Genomic DNA, 22,651 nt, shown 5'->3' with positions numbered 1-22,651 from the left:
CCCATTCCCAACACTCTAACCACTACACCACACTGTTTTAGTGGCTCTGTTCTAATGTTAACGGCATTTAATGTTTTCTAGCACTGTTTTTGATTATCCTGATTTTTAAAAAAATCTATTTTATGATGCTCATATTGGTTCTTTGTTTTATGCATTTGTTTTATGCTGCTCTAGATACAAAAGTAGAAGAGTGAGACAAATTTATTGTTATTATCATTACTACTATTATTTATTGCTAATAACCATTGGTGGATCTCTTTGTCTAATCCCATTTCAAAGCCAGCTAAACTAGTGGTCATCACTTCTTGTAACATCGGATTCCACAAATTAAGCATTGTGTGAAGGAATATTCTCTTTTATCTCTCCAGAATCTATTGCTTGAGAGATGACCCTGAGTTTTTCTACCCTGACTTATTTGTTAATACTAGAGAGGAAGAAAACTCTCTCCACCCAATACATGAATTCCTAAACCTCACTCGCGTCCCCGTTTTAAGCCATTGCAATTTGAGAGAGCAGCATGGCACAATCTCTGAGTCATGATAAAACTCCAACCATCTCTCTTCATCCTCAGCTGCCGGATATATATCCTGCAGCACATGCAACAGCTCCTAGCAAGAAGTCCAAGTGGTTGGTGGTAGATGAGAGACGTTTTAAGGAGATCAGCAAAATAAGTTGCAGCACACGTCCAGTTTTCATATTTTGACTCTGGCGGTGTCACAGGGAGAAAGGAAAGGAAAATAAAAAGGATTTCCCCCCACTAAAAGTAAAACAAAATGAGAAGGTAATCCATTTTACCAAAGTGGACAATCTAGTTTAGCAGGCATAGATTTAGGCTGCAATCCCATACTTACTTATATGGAGTAGGTCTCATTGAGATCAGTGAGACTTCCTTCTGAGTAGGCATGTATTGTTAATGACAATAAGGCAGTCTCACTGGCTGGCTTCAATGAGTGCCTCCCATTTGCTCAATTACCTGCACCACATCGCGGGTTGCAGTGTCATCCGAACCCGGCACGCGGCATGGCACGGGTGGCTTCTAACCTAACTCATGGCTTGTAGTGGGGGGTGGCAGAGGTGAGAGAAACAACCTAGTGCGTGGATGCTCTCCGTAATACGCAACACATGACAGTTTTCCTTTTAGGCTGGCAAGGCAGAGCTGTGTGGATTTACAGAAAAGAGTGTGAAAAATTACAGTGTTGCAGCAAGGGCAGAGCTGTGAGCTTGGTAATCAGTTTTATTAGTTCTTATGAATTACAGATCCTAAGTTGAAAAGAATACTATCCGGGATCAAAAGGATCTCAGTTCCAAAGGAAAACAACAGCTCATACATAGGTAAATAAATTAAAGAGCAACGTTCTGCATCTTTTAATCTACTGGAAGAGAAAATAGAAATTTAATTATCTACCATAGCCGAAGAGACACTGTGAAATTCTCCAGCAATATGAGTTCTTTTGTTCATTTAAAAGCACACAAAGGAGGTTGGATTACCTGGATATACTAAGGAACGAACCTGGGACCTGATGCATGCAAATCCTGTGCTTACTGCATGTGAAATGTACACCTTGCTGAAGAGATGTTTAGCACCATCAGCTTTCGCAGCACTGTTTAGTTTGATGAGAGGACCGTAAACCTGAATTCAGGTGCCTTTTCACTGATATGGGGAAGGGGGCCTAGATTCAAGCTCTAGTCCCCTCCATAGTGAGCATATAGCGAGGGCTGTCAAAGCTGAAAGCAGCAAGCAACTGTGGGAAAGCTAGGGGCACAAAGTTACACATAGGGACGTACAGATTTTGTAAAACTATTCCGTCTGCATTTTGTGGATTGTCAGGTGCCTTGATGGAATTTACCCCCAATTTCCCGAATTTGCACAAATTCGCACTTGCAAAAATGTGCAAATCCCTCTCCCCCAAAAGATGTGCATTTTCATGCTTTAGCCTATGGGGAAATGCACTTTTTTTTTACATACACAAATTAAAACACTGATTGATACATAAATGGACATTTTTAAACGTAATATTACTTTAATGTTATGTTTAAAAAAATGTTCCACAAATCCGTAGAGTCCTGCAACTCGGGAAAAGTGGGTTTGCTAGAGGAACTGCAGCTCAGATTTGCAGAAATCCAAACTCAGCTGATTCCTTTGTGGATTTCTCCAAGATCCCTAGTTATGCACATTAGTACAAAGTAGTGCTAGGCGTGTGCATTTCTGGAACAAGGCCTGGGTGGGGAAAACAAAGGCCTGGGAGAATCAGAGGGGGGGGTGTAAGAGAAGAGAAGACTGGAATCAAGTATCGAGTCCAACCAATCAGGGTTGGACTCGATGGCCTTGTAGGCCCCTTCCAACTCTGCTATTCTATGATTCTATGATAGTGTAGAAAAGGAGATCTAGGAAATGGAAAATCAATGTAGGGTGGCGGTGGCAACATGAGAGCTAAAGGAGGGGAATAAAGACACAGAAGGAAGAGTTGGGCCATTTCTACACCTGCCTTTTTTCCAGGGATCATCCCTGTGCATGCAAATGACACACGGGATCCCGGGAGCAGGCAGGGACGATCCCTCCATTTTCCTGGGGTAATCCTTAGGTGTAGACAGGGCCTTGGAACAATGGGCCCAGTGGAGATAAAGTTTTGATACTAGCTGCAAGTGAAATTTTCCATTGTACTTGTCTTATGAACAGTGCAATCCTATACATATCTGTTCACAAGTATGTCTCGTTGTTTTCAATGGAGCATACTTCCAGGAAAGTGTATAGAGAGAGTTGGTGCGTAAGTCAGCAAGCGACTTGCGGGTTCTGCATTGCATAATACAGGGCACTAGCAAATTAAGAGCACTCTTGGGTCACACCAGCAGAAACAGTATCCTGTTTCCAGCAGCAGAACCGACATCCTTACATCTGAATCAGCGTTTAACAGCACACGGCGCTAAAGGTGTTTCCTGCCCCTGGTTGGGTCATATCCCAACCTCTAGCAATTTAAGGATTTAAACACACAAGTATATTCTTCTGATGCTTTCATCTAAAAGCTATTGATAATTCTTCTAGGAACACTTAGTCTGATTTTGCAATGCCTCAAGAGCAATCAAGAGTCATAACTACACATTGTAGCCATAGTCATAGGAAGCAAGGAAATATCATTCCTGGGATACGCATTCCTGGGACTCCTAACTACTGTACTTCTTGGAGAGCTGCAAAATTTTATTTTCTCAACATCAGTAGGGCTTTCCAAAAGTCAGGTCTTTAATCCTCCCATCTGAGCCGTAGACCTCTGGAAAATATACCAAGGTGGGGGAAATTTAGAAGGAAGAAAATATACAGTGAAATTAGTGCCCGACACAGTTAGCATTTTTAGACTGCAATCCTCTAGGGCAGGGGTGTTGAAGCCAAGGCCTGCAGGCCACATCTGGCTCATCTGTGGTCTCCATCCACCCTCTTGGTGTTTGCCAAATAGCCACGCCCTTTCTCTTGGCCATGCCCATCCCCCATAGTGGTTTCTCAGCATTGGTGCAGTTTTTTCCCCATTCTAAAAGGTTGAAATGCCTCTCCTAAGACTTAGCTATTGTCAATAAGAGCATTAAGCCAAAATATGCTGGTATTTTTGGCCCCACCCACTTTTGCCTTTGACTCCGCCCACCACTGCAGGAATGTCTCTGCAGAGGCCACCAGAGAGGGAGGAAGCAGCAGCCAGGCACCTCTCCACCATGCCTGGGTCCAGCTCCAGTTGAGAGCCCTCTCCCTCCTGCTACCAACTGTCTCTGCAGAGGCCACCAGAGAGGGAGGAAGCAGCAGCCAGGCACCTCTCCACCATGCCTGGGTCCAGCTCAGAGCCCCCTCCCTCCTGCTGTCAACTGTAACTGCTGAACTTTGCAACTAAGATTGTAGTGCCTGAGTTTGCTTTCCTTTCCCCCCCCCCTCCTCCCAATCCCCTTTCCTTTTGTGTCATGTCTTTTAGATTGTAAGCCTGTGGGCAGGGACTGTCAAGAAATACTTTTGTAAGCCGCCGTGAGAGCCTTTTTTGGCTGAATGGCGGCATAAAAATGCTTAAATAAATCAATAAAAAATAAAATAAATAAAATGCGGCTCCCGAGAGCATACAAAATTCAGTTCCGCTCTTGGGCTGAAAGAGGTTCGACACCACTGCTCTAGGGCATATCCACATCATGAACACAAACTTGTTTAATGGTCAGCTTCTCTTCCCAGGCAAGCTTGGGAATTGTAGTTTTGTGACATGCGCAGATAGGCATCTGAAACAGCATTCTCAATAAACTACAATTCCCAGGATTCCTTGGGGGAAGCCATGACAGTTAAAAGTATAACAGGTATTACATTACAGTGTCTATCAATCCCTATGCACACTTACCTTGAAGTAAGTCCCATAGAACTTAATAGGATTTACTTCTGCGTTGACATATATAGGATTCTGTCACACTTTCTACCGAGTCAAGAAAGCAATTAGGATATCTAATAATTATTACTTATTATTTAATAGATTTGTATCCTGGGTTTTTAGAGAAAAAAACTCTTACAAATCATCTTTAATACATACACACACACACTGGAAACTAGTAAGAGAATAAAATAAAGAAAGATCAGCACAACTACAAGATTAAAAAAAAAACAAGTCAGCATACACAGCAAAACAAATCGTCAAAGGCTTTGCATTAAAATGTTTTCAAAGCATGATTTAAAAAGCACAAAAAGATCATTCTTGATTACCTGTAAATCGGACAGCCAGCCCCTTTTAGTTACAAAATCTTTAAAGTTAAAAAAAGGTCCATGCTTACCATAAATTCTAATAGTCATCACTGATTCAGGATGTGGGATGGAAGATGAATACAGCAACGCACCAAAGGCTTAAACTGCAGGGGGAGGGAGCACCTGAGAAACGCAATGCATCGTGAATTAGAAGCATCACCAGCTTGCACATATATCTGTTCGCGAATTTGGCCATCTGAGAAAGCCTTGAGGTGGGTGATTTCTCGGCTGAAATCTGCCCTGTTGGTAGTGCATGCTTCTAGCCTCAGCAGGCATGATTTTCCCAGCAGCCAACACTAGGGAACAGCCGAGGGAATCAGTCTGGAATTTTAAACAGTAAATGTAGGCAGCCTGATAGAGTGAGCCAACTCACAAATGGTAATTTGCCACTGGCAATTCCCAGTTTCAGTGGTGTTGCATGGACAGGAAAAGCATCCAGTCCATCCGTCCAGAAAGAGAGAGATATAGAAACAAAACAAAGTCCTTTTGAGGTAACAGAGAAGACCAAGAGACCTTCTGATTGGTCTGCAGTAACTCTAGGTTATGACTGCTTGCCCCTATGCTATAAATACACCAAGTAGTTTACCTGAAAATTCCCTAATTCCACATCTGCATCACAGCCAAGGTCTTTGCTCCTACATGCTTAGCATCCAACCGTGCTCTTGAGTTGGGTCTTTCATCTTATTTGCCCTCTGGGTGTGCATATCCACCTTCTCTTCTTGCAACTCTTCTGCTTGCCCATTGAGCTCCTTTGCCTTGGAAACCTCTTCTTATTTTATTTTATTTTATTTTATTTATAAATGGTGTACCTCTTCACAACATGCTCCTGCTCAGTGGTGCAGCTAGGCCATTTTAGACCCCGCAGGCTCGTAAGGCGGCAACAAGGGAGAGGTACTTCTCAGTGATGGGCCCCCCAATTATGGAATGATCTCCCGACGAGGCCCGCATGACGCCAACATTGCTATCTTTTCGGCACCAGGTTAAGACCTTTCTCTTTCATCAGGCATTGGGCAGCATATGATGAGTATTGGATTTGTCTTAGGGTTGATTGGTCAAAGTTATTTTTAGATCTATGTTGTCTTTGAGTATACTGTCTGTTTGTATGTAAATGGTTTTTAAACTTTGTATACTGTATGTTAATGATTTTTAATCCTTGTAAACTTTGGCTATGGGGTGGTATAGAAATGGCAATAATGATGATGATGATGATGATGTCTGAGTTTTAGCGAGAAGATATAGCAGACATAAAGTGAGCAATGCCAGGTCAGCTGGGAAAAGGAGCTTCATCAGTGCCTCATGGAAGGAGAGATAATGGAGTTGTACCGTCAGCTGACAGCTGTTTTTTGTTCGATGGAAACCCAGAGGGAACATGCTGGTAGCAGCACCTGTGCTCTCCTGAGAGAAAATCCCTGCAGAGGGAACAGGCCAGTGAGTACAAGGAAATTTTGATGTACTCTTCTTTGTATCAGCCTGGGGAATAGTTACCTGGGGCAACCCAACAGCTCAATCTGATGCCCAGACAGGCAGAATGTTGCCAAAAATGGTCCAGAACTCATCCTTCGATAGTCTTTGCCACTATCAAAACGAAAATCGCTTCTTAACCAGAATGAGCAGTGGAGGCTAGCGGCTCTGATGTCCCTGGGGTGGGGTGGAATTTTAAGAAATCCACCATAATAAGTTCGCCGCGGCGGCGTTCCGGGCTGGCGGCGTGCGAGGCCCCGGGGGGAGCGTGGCGGCCAGTCAGGGGAGCATTCCCTGCGTGGCTGTCTGTGGAGACACCGCGCTGCCCGTATGAACCGCCCAGAGAGCTTTGGCTAATGGGCAGTATAAAAATGAAATAAATAAATAAATATATAAAACAAACTGGGGTGCCACAACAGAGAAGGCCTTCCGTTATTCAAGTATAACAGAAGGAGGAAACTATCTGTTACTAAGCTATATGTTACCTCCAGGATCTGAGGCGGCATACCTCTGACGACCATTTGCTGGGGAACAGCAGTAGAAGATGCTGTTGCCCTCATGTCCCGTTTGTGGGCATCATGTTGGCCACGGTGAGCAACGGGATGCTAAACTAGATAGACCTTTGAACCATCTTGTTAGGCCAAAGGTATAACATATGAATATGGTCCGGGGCTGGGTTTTTTACTCACTGTTCAGAATGGACGTGTACGTCGGTCTGATGGTACTTTCACCAAATAGGACTTCTTGAATGCTCGTTCTGGCTCCATCTAGTGCTAGCTGGAGACTCTGAAGCTGCAATTCGTTTAGGTGTTGTCGCTGGGATGTGGTCACCATGGCTGCATTTTCAGGGCCCAGGTTTCCTATTTGCTCTGGAGACAGCTCCTGGACGGTTAAAAGGAAAGAACGAAGTGCTTCAGGGAACCTAAGCAATCAGAAGTAAGCACCACGGAGAGCAACAGAGCTTACTCCAAGGGAACGACAGACAGGATGGCAGTCATGCTGACCCTAATACATTAGGTATAATGCTATGCTCTTCTGTTCTTTCAGTGTGGGTGTATGGGCGTATGTATACACACTGTCGTGACGAGTCCCTGCCCTTCAGAATTTACCGCTTCACCGCTGGCATAGGGCCTCAGATATTTGATGGCTAATGGTAGAATTGGTATGTGAGAAATATCCAAGAATGTTTCTGTTTTCATTTATGAAACATTGGAGGACTCTTTATTAGGCTCTCAACCTATTTCAGAGTCAGTTTAGCAGTTTGCAGCTTCCTCAGGACCCCAGTCAACAATATTGTTTAACTCTTTTAATACCAGATTAACCTCCTCCCCCCACCCCCAACAATATTCTGATTGGCTAATGCCAAAGATGATTGGCTAATGCCAAAGCTGGAGCGTGTTCAGAGGAGGGCAACCAGGATGGTCAGGGGTCTGGAAACAAAGCCCTATGAAGAGAGACTGAAAGAACTGGGCCTGTTTAGCCTGGAGAAGAGAAGACTGAGGGGAGACATGATAGCACTCTTCAAATACTTGAAAGGTTGTCACACAGAGGAGGGCCAGGATCTCTTCTCGATCCTCCCAGAGTGCAGGACACGGAATAACTGGCTCAAGTTAAAGGAAGCCAGATTCCAGCTGGACACCAGGAAAAAGTTCCTGACTGTTAGAGCAGTACGACAATGGAATCAGTTACCTAGGGAGGTTGTGGGCTCTCCCACACTAGAGGCCTTCAAGAGGCAGCTGGACAGCCATCTGTCAGGGATGCTTTAGGGTGGATTCCTGCATTGAGCAGGGGGTTGGACTCGATGGCCTTGTAGGCCCCTTCCAACTCTGCTATTCTATGATTCTATGATTCTTAATCCCACCCAATTAAGGTGGATTGATGGACCAGAAGAAGAAACCAAAGACATCTGAATATATCCATGCTAAAGGTTGGCGCTTGGCCAGTTTTGATGGTGTGTCGGTCAGCATACTTCCACCTCTGACTAAGTGCAGGGGGTGAGGAGAGCAATACTCTTGCACCAGACAGCGTCTTATATAGGCCCATCCATCCTCCTAGCAGTGACCCCATCCTTTGGCACCAGCATCTTCAAAATCCATTGCCTGCTTTCATCCTTGCTTTCAGTGTGCAATGTTAGACATGCAGCACAGCTATTGATGTGGGGATGTCATATACCCCAGCTCGCTCTGGGATCATTCCATCCAAAATAACTTGCCAAGTGCAGTCCATGTGGTCCTTTTAAAACCCAACACTGTTATTATAATTGTACAGTAATTATCTTTCCATGTAGAACAAGGACAGCAATTTGTACAACTGACACTTACAACAGCTCCTCTGAGTTGCCCTTGATTTTGCATAACGTTTTATATCCCTCAGAAGAAATTTGCACCCACAAGGTAGCAAGCTCTTTTCACTGTATAAATTTGACCATGTTTTGTATGTCTGAACTCCTGCAAAAGGAGGCTTTGTTCTTGAAACACTGATATCCAGGGTTTGATTTGCATAAAGAACACCGTCAGGCGAGTGCTGACTGTGTTAAGGCAATGATTTCATTCTAGATTAGCTAGTGTCATCTGATTTTAAGTAGAACTCTACGCAGGGCTGCCTTTGAAGACGGTTCGGAAGCTGCAGCTCATGCAAAATGCAGCGGCCGGATTGATTTCGGGAACCAGAAGGTTCGACCATATAACACCTGCTCTGGTCTGCTTGCACTGGCTGCCTGTATGTTTCCGAGCCCAATTCAAGGTGCTGGTTTTGACCTATAAAGCCTTACACGGCTTGGGACCACAATACCTGACGGAACGCCTCTCCTGACGTGAATATACCCGGTCACTACGTTCAACATCTAAGGTCCTCCTCCGGGTGCCTACTCCGAGAGAGGCTTGGAGTGTGGCAACGAGGGACAGGGCCTTTTCGGTGGTGGCCCCCAGACTCTGGAACGATCTCCCTGACGAGGCTCACCTGTCACCAACGCTGCTATCTTTCCGGCGCCAGGTTAAGACTTTCCTCTTTGCCCAGGCATATGGCGGCATATCTTAATCACCCACATGTTTAGTTTTTTAACGATTTTTAATGCTTTATGTGTGTATGTTTTGTGTTTTAGAATTTTAAATTTTGTATACTCATTTTTATCTTAATTTTAGAATTTCTGTAAACCACCCAGAGAGCCCTGGCTATGGGGGCGGTATATAAGTGCAATAAATAAATAAATATATTCTAGATTATGAATCTTTCCCCTTTCAAATTGGATGCTGCTGCTTAAATATTGACTGTCTTTCAAGAGAAGACATTCACCCACATATCGGGCTGTTTCCTGAATTTTCCCAAACCGCAGCCCCCTGTCCACAAGAAAAATAGAAAAATATGTCCCCTTGTTTAAATTTTTTTTGGCAAACCTTGCTGAATAGGTAGAGGAGGTTCACCGCTGAGTAAAATAGCTCTGCTAAATGCATGTTACTCCATGTATGTGCATAACACATTGCTGTAACTGACAGTGACTAAAAAAAATCTTTCCTGGATTCCCAATGAAAACTATGGATCTGATTCAGATTTTTGTCATACCTATTGAAAGCAATGAACTTAATTTAGCCACGACTATCTTAAGCCCTGTTGATTTCAAGGGATCTTCTCTAAGGCCTAATCTACACCAGGCAGGATATTGCACTATGAAAGTGGTATGAAAGAGGTATATCAAAAGCAGAAGCAACACCAAGCAGGATATAGCACTATGAAAGTGGTATATGGTCTGTGTCAGTGGGCCCCAACAGTTGTCAGTGCACTTCAATACCGCTATAAAGCAGTAGTGTGGCTCCTGCCTTTTATATACTGCTTTCATACCACTTTCATAGAGTAATCTCTTGCTTGGTGTAGATTACGCCCTTTAAGTATTTGAAGAGTGCTATCATGTCTCCCCTCAATCTTCTCTTCTCCAGGCTAAACATGCCCAGTTCTTTCAGTCTCTCTTCATAGGGCTTTGTTTCTAGACCTCTAATCATCTAGTATGAATAAATACTAGATGATCCCTAGTATGAATAAATCTGGCTTCATCTCTCTCTGTCTCTGTCTCTGTCTCTCTCTCTCACACACACACACACACACACCTCTTTCTGGCCAAAGTTTCACAATAGAGAAATTTCAGTTGTGCACAGAAAAATCCTCATTAACGGATCGTGCCCACACTGTTATTTATCATTTCTCGTCATTGTCACCATGATAAAGCCCTTCCTCCAAGAACACACCGGGCTATGTATATGGGTCCCTCTCCCACACACAAACACTTTATTCTCACAACAACCCTGCGAGGTACCTTCACAACATGTTCAGAATGAAGGCATCCATTTCTTTCACCGTTTCTTTCAAACAAAGTAGTGAAGAAATGAATGGAAGCATTCACATACTTACTTTGAACATTTCACCAGGGATACGTTTTATTGCTGCTGATTGAAAATAGGGCATCAGTTCCTTATCGAGAGCTTTTAATTCTTCCTCATTTAAACCAGCTAGAGAGAAAGAGAGATCAGAACAGAATGTCACACAATTAGGCTGAATTTGGGGGCTTATGTGCACTTTAGACGCTCCATATGCTTTAACTGATCAATATTTGATTCTAACATGTTTTCAAACACCTCTGGGAAATCAGGCCTCAAAGACAACAAGGAGATTTTCCACAATTAAATGAATGTTTGATGTGAAGAAAGTTCTGGTAAAAGTGCACTTTAACAATCCAATTTTCGTTTGATTTTGTTCCTGTTTTAAAGGGACCATTTCTCCCTGTTCGTTGCTCCCATCCTTCAGTCGTAATAATCTCTACCTTGTTTATACTGCAACATCAATCCCAGGTAAGAAACAAATGTTTAGATGTGTTAGAGTCCATGGATTTCTAGATTTTTGGTTTTTTTTTCCTTTCCTGAAATTTGCGCAAATTAATTCGAAGGAAAATGCAAAGGTTTCTGCTGAGACATATGCCATGCTGGAAAATATACATGGGGAAAAGTCAAATGGAATCAGGAACAATACGCTAAATGTTACATACTAACATAAATTCTGTAAATTGTTGCAAACTTTCTTAGGGAATTATTTGCATATTTTTCCAGATAACGGGAGTGGGGTGGGGGGAATTGATTCTGTTAGTGAACAGATGTAGGAATGAACAACACTGCACAATCCATGAAACACACACGGGACGGATTTCACCATATCTGGACATCCCTAACCACTACACCTCTCTGCTTTAAGACATGTGGTGGACAGCGACAGGGCCTCTATAGTGTCTTGATTTTGGAACTCTTTCCCTGCCCAGAAAGCTAGTCTGGCATTGGCTTTGGTGTTTTCTTCACTAGGTGAAGCTCTTGTGATTCTCTTAGTCCATTTACATCTGTTTTTAAAACTTATTTATGCTGGAATGATGTGTAGGCGGCACTGTTTTACTCGGTTGCTATCGTTTTATTTAATTGCTTATGGTTTTAACTTAGTCTGTAAAGCTGCGAGGATTACAGGATAATATAAAATATTAAAATTTAAGTATTTCCCCCATACACCCGCCCACAAATTGTACTGAATTCAAAAAAACAGGCAGTAGTTGAATCTCAAGCAGCGAACAGTCTGTTGGGTGTGTCTGCACTGAAGATGTGCAACACAATTCTGACCAGATCCTGCAGAAGGGGGAGGGAGGGTTTAATGCAGGTGTATTGAACCTCTTCCAGCCCTGCCCATGGGCTGAATTCCATTACGGGGGCAGGTGCATTCCAGCGGTGGCTGTACTGATGAAAGCAGCCAGTGTGGCTCTTCAGACAGTCACTCTCTGAAATACCTGGCTCTGAGGGGGTCCTTCCTCAGAGCCAGGCACTGAATGGAGAGGTGTCCCAAGAGATCATTTGTTGACTGTTCTGGAGGACGAGGGGTTGCTCTGGAGGAGCAGTGTTCTAGGAGATTGCTTGCAACACAGACACCTCTCTAGTGAATCAATAGCTGGCTCTGAGGAACAACCCCTCAGAGCCAGGTATTTGGGCCTGGGCAGCTCTCTTAAGATCCGTGCCAGCCACTTTTATGTCCAGCACGGATCTCCAAAGAGCCCATTTAGCCTCTGGTTTGCTCTTAGAGGTTTCTTAAAGCAAGTCAGAGGGTGGGTGACTCTTCTAGAGCAGTTTCCTATCCTCTGTCTTGCTCAGACAACCCTCTCAGAGCAAAGTAGAGGGCAGGCGGCTGCTCTGGAGAGCCTCGCCAGGAGTTCTCCTGCACTGTCATTTGTCACAACAGGTGAGCAAAGCTGGCGGAAGTCTCCGGAGCACCTGCTAATGTTGTCACCTCACTCCAGCAACATGTCCTGGTCAGAGGAGAAGGGAGCGCACAATTCACTGCTCCTCCCACTCTGCCACCCGAGGCAGGGGATTCACCCTCCCTCATGGGAGGGCCGGTCCTGTTGGTGACAGAGATGTGGAGGAGGGAACCTTTTAAGGGCATCTTTTCCAAAGGTCCTGCAAAACCTGAAGCTAGCACTGAGTGCCTCACAGAGAGTGCCTATAACCTTTCCCCTATGTTTCCCTTGACTGTTTTGATGTGGAGATGTATAGTAAGAGATTAATCAAATCATTGAGAAAATCATTGCTTGCTACAGAGTCTTAAGCCTCGCTCTTACCTGCAATTGTACCAACCTCCTGCAGAACAGAGCTGTTCCACTCTGTAGCTATTCCAAACACAGACTCGACCTTCTTTTTAAATCCATTCAGAACGTTTGCATCACATGGCAAAGAGCCGATTCTTGCAACAACGGCGCTATGGAAAGGACAAAAGGAGACTCCATCACCTCCTGTAATTTTACACGCCTTTTGAAAAGGCTGAATATTGAAATGGTATTAGTGCTGTTTTAGGCATGGGATTCTTTCTACACAGTTATCTGTAATAGTAAAAGAGGATGTCTGTCCATCCATCTGTGCCATAGCATACAGTGGTGTCCTACAGAGTGGCCATGATCCAGAATGAGCAGCAGCAGTGGGGAGTGGCAGGCATATAACTGTACCCCTCAGCCCACTCATTTCCCCTGGCTTCAACCAAGTGGATTGCAAAGCTATGTGCTGGTTAGGGAAGTCAGCCCCTAGTAACTGAAGGTGTTACTGCAGGCTTCAAACACATGGGCCGATTTAAATTAATTAAAATGAATTAATGTAGTTTAAAAACAAAATAAGCCAGAGGTGCACACACCTAGGGTTCCCTTAGTATACATGCCAAGTTTCAGACGCTTAGATTTCACAGTATGGGCACTATGGCACTGACGGATGGATAGACAGAAAGACAGACGGACATGTTCTCCTTTATTATTGTAGATGTTCTAAGGTGGGTCCATTCGTTAGTACAAAATAAACAATAAACAACAGCATTTATCCTTACATGAGTATCTGTATCTCTTATTGTTTTTACTTGTCTATTTTTACAGTCTTAATGATGCCTGCCACTGTTTCTCATTGGGACTGTGACCGTATAATAAATCATGATGATACTTGTCTGTTGAAGGCTTTATAATTTCAACAGTCTTCTAATGTTCAGTCATTTGCCTCATTAATGGACAGATGCTTTTTAAGTTGACATGTTTTTATTGCTGCTGCTATTTTATGTATTGTTTTAAGCTGTTACATTTTAGTACTATTTTTAAGCCTGAGATATATATTTTTGTAAGAAACATATTGTATGTTTCTCAGAAAAGTTATTACTACTACTATTGTTATTAACCACCATCCTGTAATTTATCTTATAGAAGTACTTTCATTAATGGAAGTAAGATGATGCCATACTTAGGGATGTTGGAGAAATCCACAATGGATTCATAGAATCATAGAATAGTAGAGTTGGAAGGGGCCTTTAAGGCCATCGAGTCCAACCCCCTGCTCAATGCAGGAATCCACCTTAAAGCATACCTGACAGAAGGTTGTCCAGCTGCCTCATAAATGCCTCTAGTGTGGGAGAGCCCACAACCTCCCTAGGTCACTGATTCCATTGTTGTACTGCTCTAATAGTCAGGAAGTTTTTCCTGATGTCCAGCCGGAATCTGGCTTCCTGTAGCTTCAGCCCGTTATTCTGTGTCCTGCACTCTGGGAGGATCAAAAAGAGATCCTGGCCCTCCTCTGTGTGACAACCTTTTAAGTATTTGAAGAGTGCTATCATGTCTCCCCTCAATCTTCTCTTCTCCAGGCTAAACATGCCCAGTTCCTTCAGTCTCTCTTCATAGGGCTTTGTTTCCAGACCCCTGATCATCCTGGTTCCCTCCTCTGAACACGCTCCAGCTTGTCTGCATCCTTCTTGAAATGTGGAGCCCAGAACTGGACACAATACTCAAGATGAGGCCTAACCAGGGCCAAATAGAGAGGAACCAGTACCTCACACGATTTGGAAGCTATACTTCTATTAACGCAGCCCAAAATAGCATTTGCCTTTCTTGCAGCCACATCACACTGTTGGCTCATATTCAGCTTGTGATCTACAACAATTCCAAGATCCTTCTCGTTTGTAGTATTGCTTTGTATCGAACTCATTGATTCAAATGAGTTCAGATTTCTATGAACGCAACTTGCAGATCCCGCAGCAGAATTCCCTTTTTCCGAGCTGGGCAGATTCTGTGGATTTGCCGACTGGTTTTTAACTTCCAGGGGGATTTGCACAAATGCATATTTGCAAACAGAAACGAGATTCTCATACATCCCTAAAATAATCCGATTCTGTCAGCGAGCGGACGAAGGAACAAAAGACACCTGACAACCTGCGAAACAAAATTTGTCCATCATTAGGTCTTACCTGAATTCAACCGTGTTTATTGATGCAATTTCTGTGGAGTTCAGGACACAAAGAACAGCCCCGAGTCCTGCCAAATCAAAGCTTTTCAGGGTGTCCATCGCTTGACCTGAGTCTTCCAGAAAGCCCTCTAAAATGGATTTGGCCTGGGAAACAAACATGTAAATCAGTGAAATATAGTTATACTAGAAAGAGCCACACATGATTCTGGATGACACTGGAAGTGATGGTGTAACTCATTCCCCTGGAGTCACAGATCTCAGGATGTTTTCACACATAGCGATGATAAAAAGTGCCTTTTGGATGGAAGGTGGAAAAGAACAGCTCTTAAAGCCGCAATGTATGTACCCAGGTGCTTCCAGATGAGGCTTTGATGACACTATCACCCTGCCTCATTCATGGAATGTTATGGTATCCAGATGTTGAGATGGCCAGACGTTGTCATCTTCAACCCTTAACACCACCCCGTTTACCCACTGCTTTTTCTGTCTTTTATCTTACTCCGCAAACCTGTGAAGAATGTCTTCTCATTGGTAGTGCTAGGAGTCCTCTGCCTGGAAGTACCCTAAGTCAAATCTAATCTGCGCACCAAATTGCAGGACGTTAGCGGGACCTAGCAGCAGCAAAACCTGGGCTGGAATGAAGACTGTTGCAATCTTGTCCTCCCCTTTCTGCCTCTTAAGGAAAACCAACAGCCTGGGGCTGTGCTTAGATCTGTGGTGCAGTGAAGGAGAAGTCCTGCCTCCTGTAACAGTCATCCACTGCCAGGTTTTCCTCACATGACAACTCACCTGTATAGGGTTCCATTCTGTTTGCTGGCTAAGTGCAGCAATGGTGTCAATAGAACTCAAATCCAGTGCTCCAATTTCAGTCTCATTTAGCGCTGTGGCAATGCGCCCAAGGGAAACGATGTGATAACTCTTCCAGCTTGTCAATGGGCCCCAAACCTTTAAAGAAAAACCCTGCTGATTAACAAATGTTAGTTCATATAACTACAAGCTTTACTATCTAGGAAGTACTAGGAGGACCTGCAATGAAGTGTTGAAATGTTCCCTCCTGGGACATACCTAAGAGAAGTGTTATAGTGAGGGTTATAGTGAGCCCTGAAGAAGAGCTTTGTAGTTCAGTTTAGGCCTCTTGCAGGGGGATGTGTATGATGATTCAGAAATGAGGAAGAAGTAAAGGACACCCAGCCAGGGCTGGGCCTCCCATGAGGCAGGGTGAGATGCTCAGGCAATGGATTGGGCAGATCAGTGGATCACATGCCCCTGCCATCTATCATAGAATCATAGAATAGCAGAGTTGGAGGGGGCCTACAAGGCCATCGAGTCCAACCCCCTGCTCAATGCAGGAATCCACCCTAAAGCATCCCTGACAGATGGTTGTCCAGCTGCCTCTTGAATGCCTCTAGTGTGGGAGAGCCCACCACCTCCCTAGGTAACTGATTCCATTGTCGTACTGCTCTAACAGTCAGGAAGTTTTTCCTGATGTCCAGCCGGAATCTGGCTTCATTTAACTTGAGCCCGTTATTCTGTGTCCTGCACTCTCGGAGGTCACCAGGAGGTCACCTGCCAACTCCTCTTCACTTCCAGCTGGGCCCAATGCCTTGCTCTGAGGAATAACCCCTCAGAGTGAGGCATTCAGTGGAAGCTCCACAGACAGACTCACTGGCTAATGCCTCGCTCTGAGGAAGGACTCAGGGACAGTTCCACACTAGGAAAATGGGCAGCAGAGGGCTCTCTGGAGTGACCACCAGGCCCAAATGCCTCAGCTTGCGGAGTTCTTTCTCATAGTGAGGCATTGTGGGCGAAGTGACACAGGTGGCCTTTGTGACACAGGCGGACTTTGTGGCCACTTTGCTCACAATGCCTCACTCTCAGGAAAGACCACCTCATGCAGTGGGACATCTCTTGCCACACTGTTGGGAGCACCCTTTTTTTTTAAAAAAAAATCTCCCCTAGCTGCAACACTGTAGGCAACCTTAGGACAGCACAAAGCTATCATAACAGGGCTGAGAATATGAATTAAATTTCGGAATCTGAATGCAACAGTGCTAAGAGAGAGAGAGAGAGAAACTAAGCCGAGTCCCATTTACAGAAAGTATTGATTTTTTTAAGATTGAGAACAGATGGTGTATGTTTAATTAAATGTTTTCCTAAATTATTTCATCCCCTGCTCCTAACTATCAGGGCCGGCCCTACCATCAGGCAGAATGAGGTGGCTGCTTCAGGCAGCAGATGCTGACGCCTCCTGAAATGATGGTGATGCTTCCTTTTTGCTTCCTTGAACTGGCGGGGATTTTCATATAGTTCCTTCTTACTAGATGTGTCACAGACAGCGCTAGAGTGACCATGTGTCCTCTTTTACAGAGGACAGTCCTTTATTTGAAAGCTGGCAGGGGACTGTTGTCTATTTTGAAAGTGTCCTCTATTTTGCCTGAACAATGACCCCTTCTCCTCCATCCTATAAGTCCTTACTAAGCTCTGGAATCAGAGATCAGGAAAAAAAATCTGTTTCAAGCCTGTAAAGGAATTTGTAAAGAGAACACATTGGATCATGAGAAGAGTACCTTTTCGTCGCCACTGAAAAACTACAACCCACCGTTCTACATCTGGGATTGGGTATAAATTCTACCAGGGCAGATAGGGTGACCTCACAGTTTGCCTACACAAATTATTTCAGAGTCACGTCTGCCTTGCATTTTGAGCTTAGCAGTGTAGTTTTGCTAAAAATACCTGCTGCCTGAAAGATTATGAGTGGTTTAGTACATTACAAAAGTAAGCATGTCTCTCCCAGATGGGCACAGCTGGTGAATGTTAATCTTGACGATAATTTCTCTTGGCTGGAAGTCACTCTCTAAATAATAATAATAATAATAATAATAATAATAATAATAATAATAATAATACTCTCCTCCAACATTTTGGTGCCACCTCCCAGGATCTGAGTGAAATTCTTCACTCTGCCCAATGGTAGGACCGCCCCTGTTGCGATGGGAAAACTAAGAAGTCCTCATTGTATTTCTAAACTCAACCTGCTTTTGACCTTCTTCTGTGGATTTGCCCCATCCTCTGTCCAAGGACTGAGTTTTACCCTGGCCTTAGCAGGCATACAAACTCACGTGCACCCTTATTTCTTTGGAATCTGGACTTTACTCCGCCCTTCCCACGTTTCGTAGCTACCTGCTGAGCTTTTTCTTTCAAGGCAATAAGCTGAGATACGTTGAAACCTCCCACAGAGCCAAGGAGTTCCACAGCTTTGGCGAAAGTACCGGGATCCATGCAGATCAGCTCCTGAACCGACCAAAACATGTTGGCTTCTGATAATTTTATAATCTCATCTGACGAAGGTGCCGTGATGTCCGCGCAATCTGGAACGGCAGAAGAAAACATTCTTTACTTATGTCGCATATTTCCAGATCGCCCTTCTGCTCACGGAACGCTCGAGACAATGCACAGATAAAATAAAAGTAATAGAAAGTAAACAAACAAATATCAAAATGTAACAAAAAGCCCAGAGTTTTTTAAAAAAAGTACCTTTGTTACAATAAAACTGGGCCGGATCTACACTAACTGCTTTAAAGTGCTTTATAACTGTTTTGACAACTGTATATGGAGCGTGTCCTGGGCCCCAACAGTTGTCAAAACTATTATAAAGTGCTTTAAAGCAGTAGTGTAGATCCTGCCCAGAGAGCAACAGTAACATCAAAGAGTGACATTGACCATTAAAAGCTCATCTTAGCCATTAAAATGATTGTCAACCAGATTGTAAAAACCTATGGATACATACAATAAAATTGAACTGACTGACTATTGTCAACCATCTGAAGGACTGTATAGAAGACGCTAACTTAAACTCATTGGAGAGGGAGTTCCCCCAACTATGTAAAGAAAATTAGGGCTTCTCAACATTAAACAAAAAAACCCCGTGTCCTTACCAGGCTTTCTTGATTTCAAAAACACCATTCCATAAATCTTTCTGAAATCAAGACCTGCTCATGTGTCAGGGCCATAGAGGGCTATACCCAAATCCAGACTAGGATCAGACCAAGGGTCCATCTAGTCCAGGGGGGTGTCTATACAGCCTATTTCCCTTATCATGGCTACGCAGTGGCGCTGCATTGTTTATCCCCGAGATTGCGCTTTTTCGTGATGTTGTTTTACCATGATGTTTTTCGTTGCTCCAAGGTCACCATGGTTCAGTGGTGGAGTTGGTTTGGGTTAATACGTACAAAAAAGAACCCTAAAGGCAACCGCCATAAAACGAATTCAACACATTGAATTAAATAGTCATTCAAACAATAATTCTACTCCAAGAATTTTTTTACTAAAGTAACCACTTTACAATACAATGCTACTACCACATGTGTAACATTTCATTACATATCCCTGATGTTCAACATCTGTGTAGCATTTCCTCATATAACATGTGCATTTAGTATCCAGACCCATCAACATTCAAATACATTTCACACTTGAATCTAAATCATTCATTATAACAAGACCAAATGACTTGGAGTCGAATTATTGTTTGAACGACTATTTAATTCAATGTGTTGAATTTGTTTTATGGTGGCTGCCTTTAGGGTTCTTTTTTGTACGTATTTTCACCACCATTGCCTCTTCTAGTATCGTTGGTTTGGGTTAAGACAGTGGGCGTTGCTGGGGGCGGAGCCAATTCCAGGGTACTCACGGGAGCGCAGGGCAGGGGGTGGGCTTGATGAGGCAAATGGCTGCTCCTGTCATCTAAATTTATTGTTCCCGCCTTTCAGAAGACATCCCTCAGCATTCTGTTCACACGGTGGCCAACCAGCTGTCGATGGGAATCCCACGAAACAGGGCACAAGTGCAACAGCGCCCTCCCGTTCCGCAACCATTGCCTCCCGTTAATTCCAAGCACTAGCGTGGGAGGCCATTCACTCCTAAAAATAATCAAAGTTTGTCCAGCCCCTTAGAAAAAACGCAGCTGTGCAATTGTTATCTAAAAATAAAAACAAAAGAATGAAACCCAGTCTTTGGGTTTCACCATTTTTTTGTAGTAAAGCGGAGCATCACAGATGCTGCTGAGGAGCTGAGCTCCCTGGGCTAAAGAAATTATAGCAAGGATGTTCCAAACAGATTTGTACTTGGAACGGAAGCCAAAGGAAGGATTTACTTCAATCAAATAAAACGGCAGAAGCTAGAAAAACATGCTGACAAGATTGTATCTGCTGGGCCCAATGGGGGAAAGGTCCAGAAAGGCTCATTAAACCTTGTATTCAACAAACCTCCGACAAACATCAAAACGAAATAGATTCACAATTTTACAAGCAAAAGCACAGACGGTCTCTCTCTCTCTCTCTCTCTCTCTCTCTCTCTCTCTCTCTCTCTCTCCCTCTCATATAAACAGCTCTCATACCGAGGACTGTACAGTGGGAAGCCCACCTCTGTGGAAATTTAATTTTATTTCGCCTGGAAAAAAACAAGCCTATTAAATTCCCTAAAGCACATGAGATCTACAGGCGAATTCCAGACGAGTTAATTTATTAGAGGTTTGGTTCCATTTCCTGTTCCTGATGTTTTCTGCCTGTTGCATTCAGGTCAAACTAGATGTGATTTTGGAGCTATTTGCAATGCCGAACAAAACATATAGGTATCATATAGTATGTTATGCCCTGCAGGGCAAATATGTTGCAGGGGGTGGGGGTGGGTTAATTGGAAAATGACACAGGAGAAAGAAAGTTAATAATTGTTTCCCGCAACCATCATGGCCCTGATTAGAATCCCAACACCTCTGCAGCAATTCATACTTTAAAATACCACATCTAATCCTATTCTCCATCATCACATCTAGTTTAGCCCATTAACTCAAGATTACCAAAATACATCCACACCAACATCCGGAAAGCAGTCATACTTAAAACACCCTCAATTGTCAGGAAATTCCTGAGTCGGTAAAAGATAGCATGACTTGGCAAAACCCGTCATGTCCATCTAGAAAAGGCGAAAGATTTATACGATCTGAAGAGAAACCAGAGTATTATATTATCACCCCATTGGAAAGACAAATTATAAAGACATATCTGGTCTGCTTTTCTTGAAACCTTTGTATAACTCCCTCCCTTTGGGGCGGGGGGGGGGGGAACAGTACATACGATGGAAATTATGGTAATTCTATATACACAATGTATGGTGTGTCCCCCTTTTCATGATGTATTTTCTGTTCTGTTTGTTGATATTCAAAGTGCTGGTGCTAACATTCAAAGCCCTAAACGGCTTGGGGACAGGTTATTTGAAGGAACACCTCCTCCCATATGTATCTGCCTGGACCTTAAAATCATCCACAGGGGTCCTTCTCCGTGAGCCCCTGCCAAAGGAAGTGAGGCAGATGGCTACCAGGAGCAGGGCTTTCTCTGCTGTGGCACCCCGGCTGTGGAAGGAACTCCCCAGAGAGGTTCGCCGGCACCTACACTGTACTCCTTCCGTCACCAGCTGAAGACCTTTTTATTTTCTCAGTATTTTAACACCTAATTTAACTTAAATTTAAATTTTGCTGTTTGATTTCCGTATTTTAACCTATATCAATTTCTGCTGTGTGGTTTTATCCTGGTTTTGCTTTTTATATTGTATTTTGTATTTGTGTTTTTAGACTGTTGGCTGTTTTATTATTCTTTTTATGGTTTTAATTTTTGTGAACCACCCAGAGAGCTTTGGCTATTGGGCAGTATAAAAATGTAATAAATAAATAAATACATAAAAATATTTACAATAAAAAAAGTTTATAAAAGAAATGTCCATCTAGAAAAACCACCACGAGTGAGAAAAGAGAATCATCATCATCATCATCTCATGTGAAAAACACACTCATTTGCCTTGTTCCTAATATAATTCACCAGATGCTTGCCAGGTTCATGAGTATGACCCATGTTAAAGGGGCAAAGGCTCTATTGATTTTCCTGCTCCATTTTCCTTTGCTGTCTATCTCAAAGCATGCATATACCAACGAAACCAAGATGTCTACAGCACAAGGACAGCAATGAAAGACTTACCAGGAGTTGAATTGAGTGCTTTAACTGGGACGCTGGACTTGCAGACAAATTCAAACTGAGCCAACAGGAGCTCTTCAGACGGAGGCACTGGCCCGGATGCCTTTGATGCTATTTCTGAGATGATATCAGGAAACTTTGATGTTGTGGAGGAAGGAAGGGATAAATTATTGTTTTAGATCAGTGGTTCGCAAACCTTTTCAGGTAACGGCCCCCTTAGTTCCACAAACTCATGCCCAGTGCCCCCTGCCTGTGGCCCCTTTAAATGGGAAGCACCTGCTGCAGGCTTTCCGAGGGAGGGAGGGAAAAGAGAGCGAACACCTCTGTTTTGCAGCCGGCATGGCGGGGCACACCAAGCAGGGTATGTCTCTTCATTAGCGTTTTGGTGCTTTTGAAACATTTCAATTCACCGTTAAAAGGACTCTTCTTAAACGGTATTAATACATGTGTGGATTCTTCCCCTATATGGCTTGGGACCAAACTACCTTCTCCCATAAAAATGTCCCTGGGTTTTAAGACCTATTGGAGAGGCGCTTCTCGGAAAAGACCACTTCGAGTGCCCCCCTGCCACCCCTTTGCCTCTTAGTGCCCCCCTGCTGCCCCCTTGCCTCTTAACGCCCCCCAATGCAATCCCACCGACC

At 43.6% G+C, this 22,651-nt stretch overlaps 1 protein-coding gene across 1 annotated transcript in view; it reads right to left on the bottom strand.

The window, feature by feature from the left end:
- Positions 1 to 4,805: 4,805 nt before the first annotated feature.
- Positions 4,806 to 22,651, bottom strand: part of OTOA (otoancorin) — a 42,593-nt gene continuing 24,747 nt past the window's right edge. Inside the window, exons 21-28 of the mRNA XM_063143116.1 lie at positions 22,014 to 22,146; positions 18,169 to 18,356; positions 15,778 to 15,933; positions 14,990 to 15,132; positions 12,843 to 12,979; positions 10,610 to 10,707; positions 6,901 to 7,093; positions 4,806 to 4,873 (exon numbers count right to left, since the gene is read on the bottom strand). Of these exons, the coding sequence (XP_062999186.1) occupies positions 4,806 to 4,873; positions 6,901 to 7,093; positions 10,610 to 10,707; positions 12,843 to 12,979; positions 14,990 to 15,132; positions 15,778 to 15,933; positions 18,169 to 18,356; positions 22,014 to 22,146 (1,116 nt within the window). The remainder of the gene's footprint in view (positions 4,874 to 6,900; positions 7,094 to 10,609; positions 10,708 to 12,842; positions 12,980 to 14,989; positions 15,133 to 15,777; positions 15,934 to 18,168; positions 18,357 to 22,013; positions 22,147 to 22,651) is intronic.

Source organism: Elgaria multicarinata, chromosome 17, assembly GCF_023053635.1.
Source record: "Elgaria multicarinata webbii isolate HBS135686 ecotype San Diego chromosome 17, rElgMul1.1.pri, whole genome shotgun sequence".
Lineage (NCBI taxonomy): Eukaryota > Metazoa > Chordata > Lepidosauria > Squamata > Anguidae > Elgaria > Elgaria multicarinata.
Note: the sequence above shows the minus strand (reverse complement) of the source record. Positions and strands in the feature narration are given on the sequence as shown.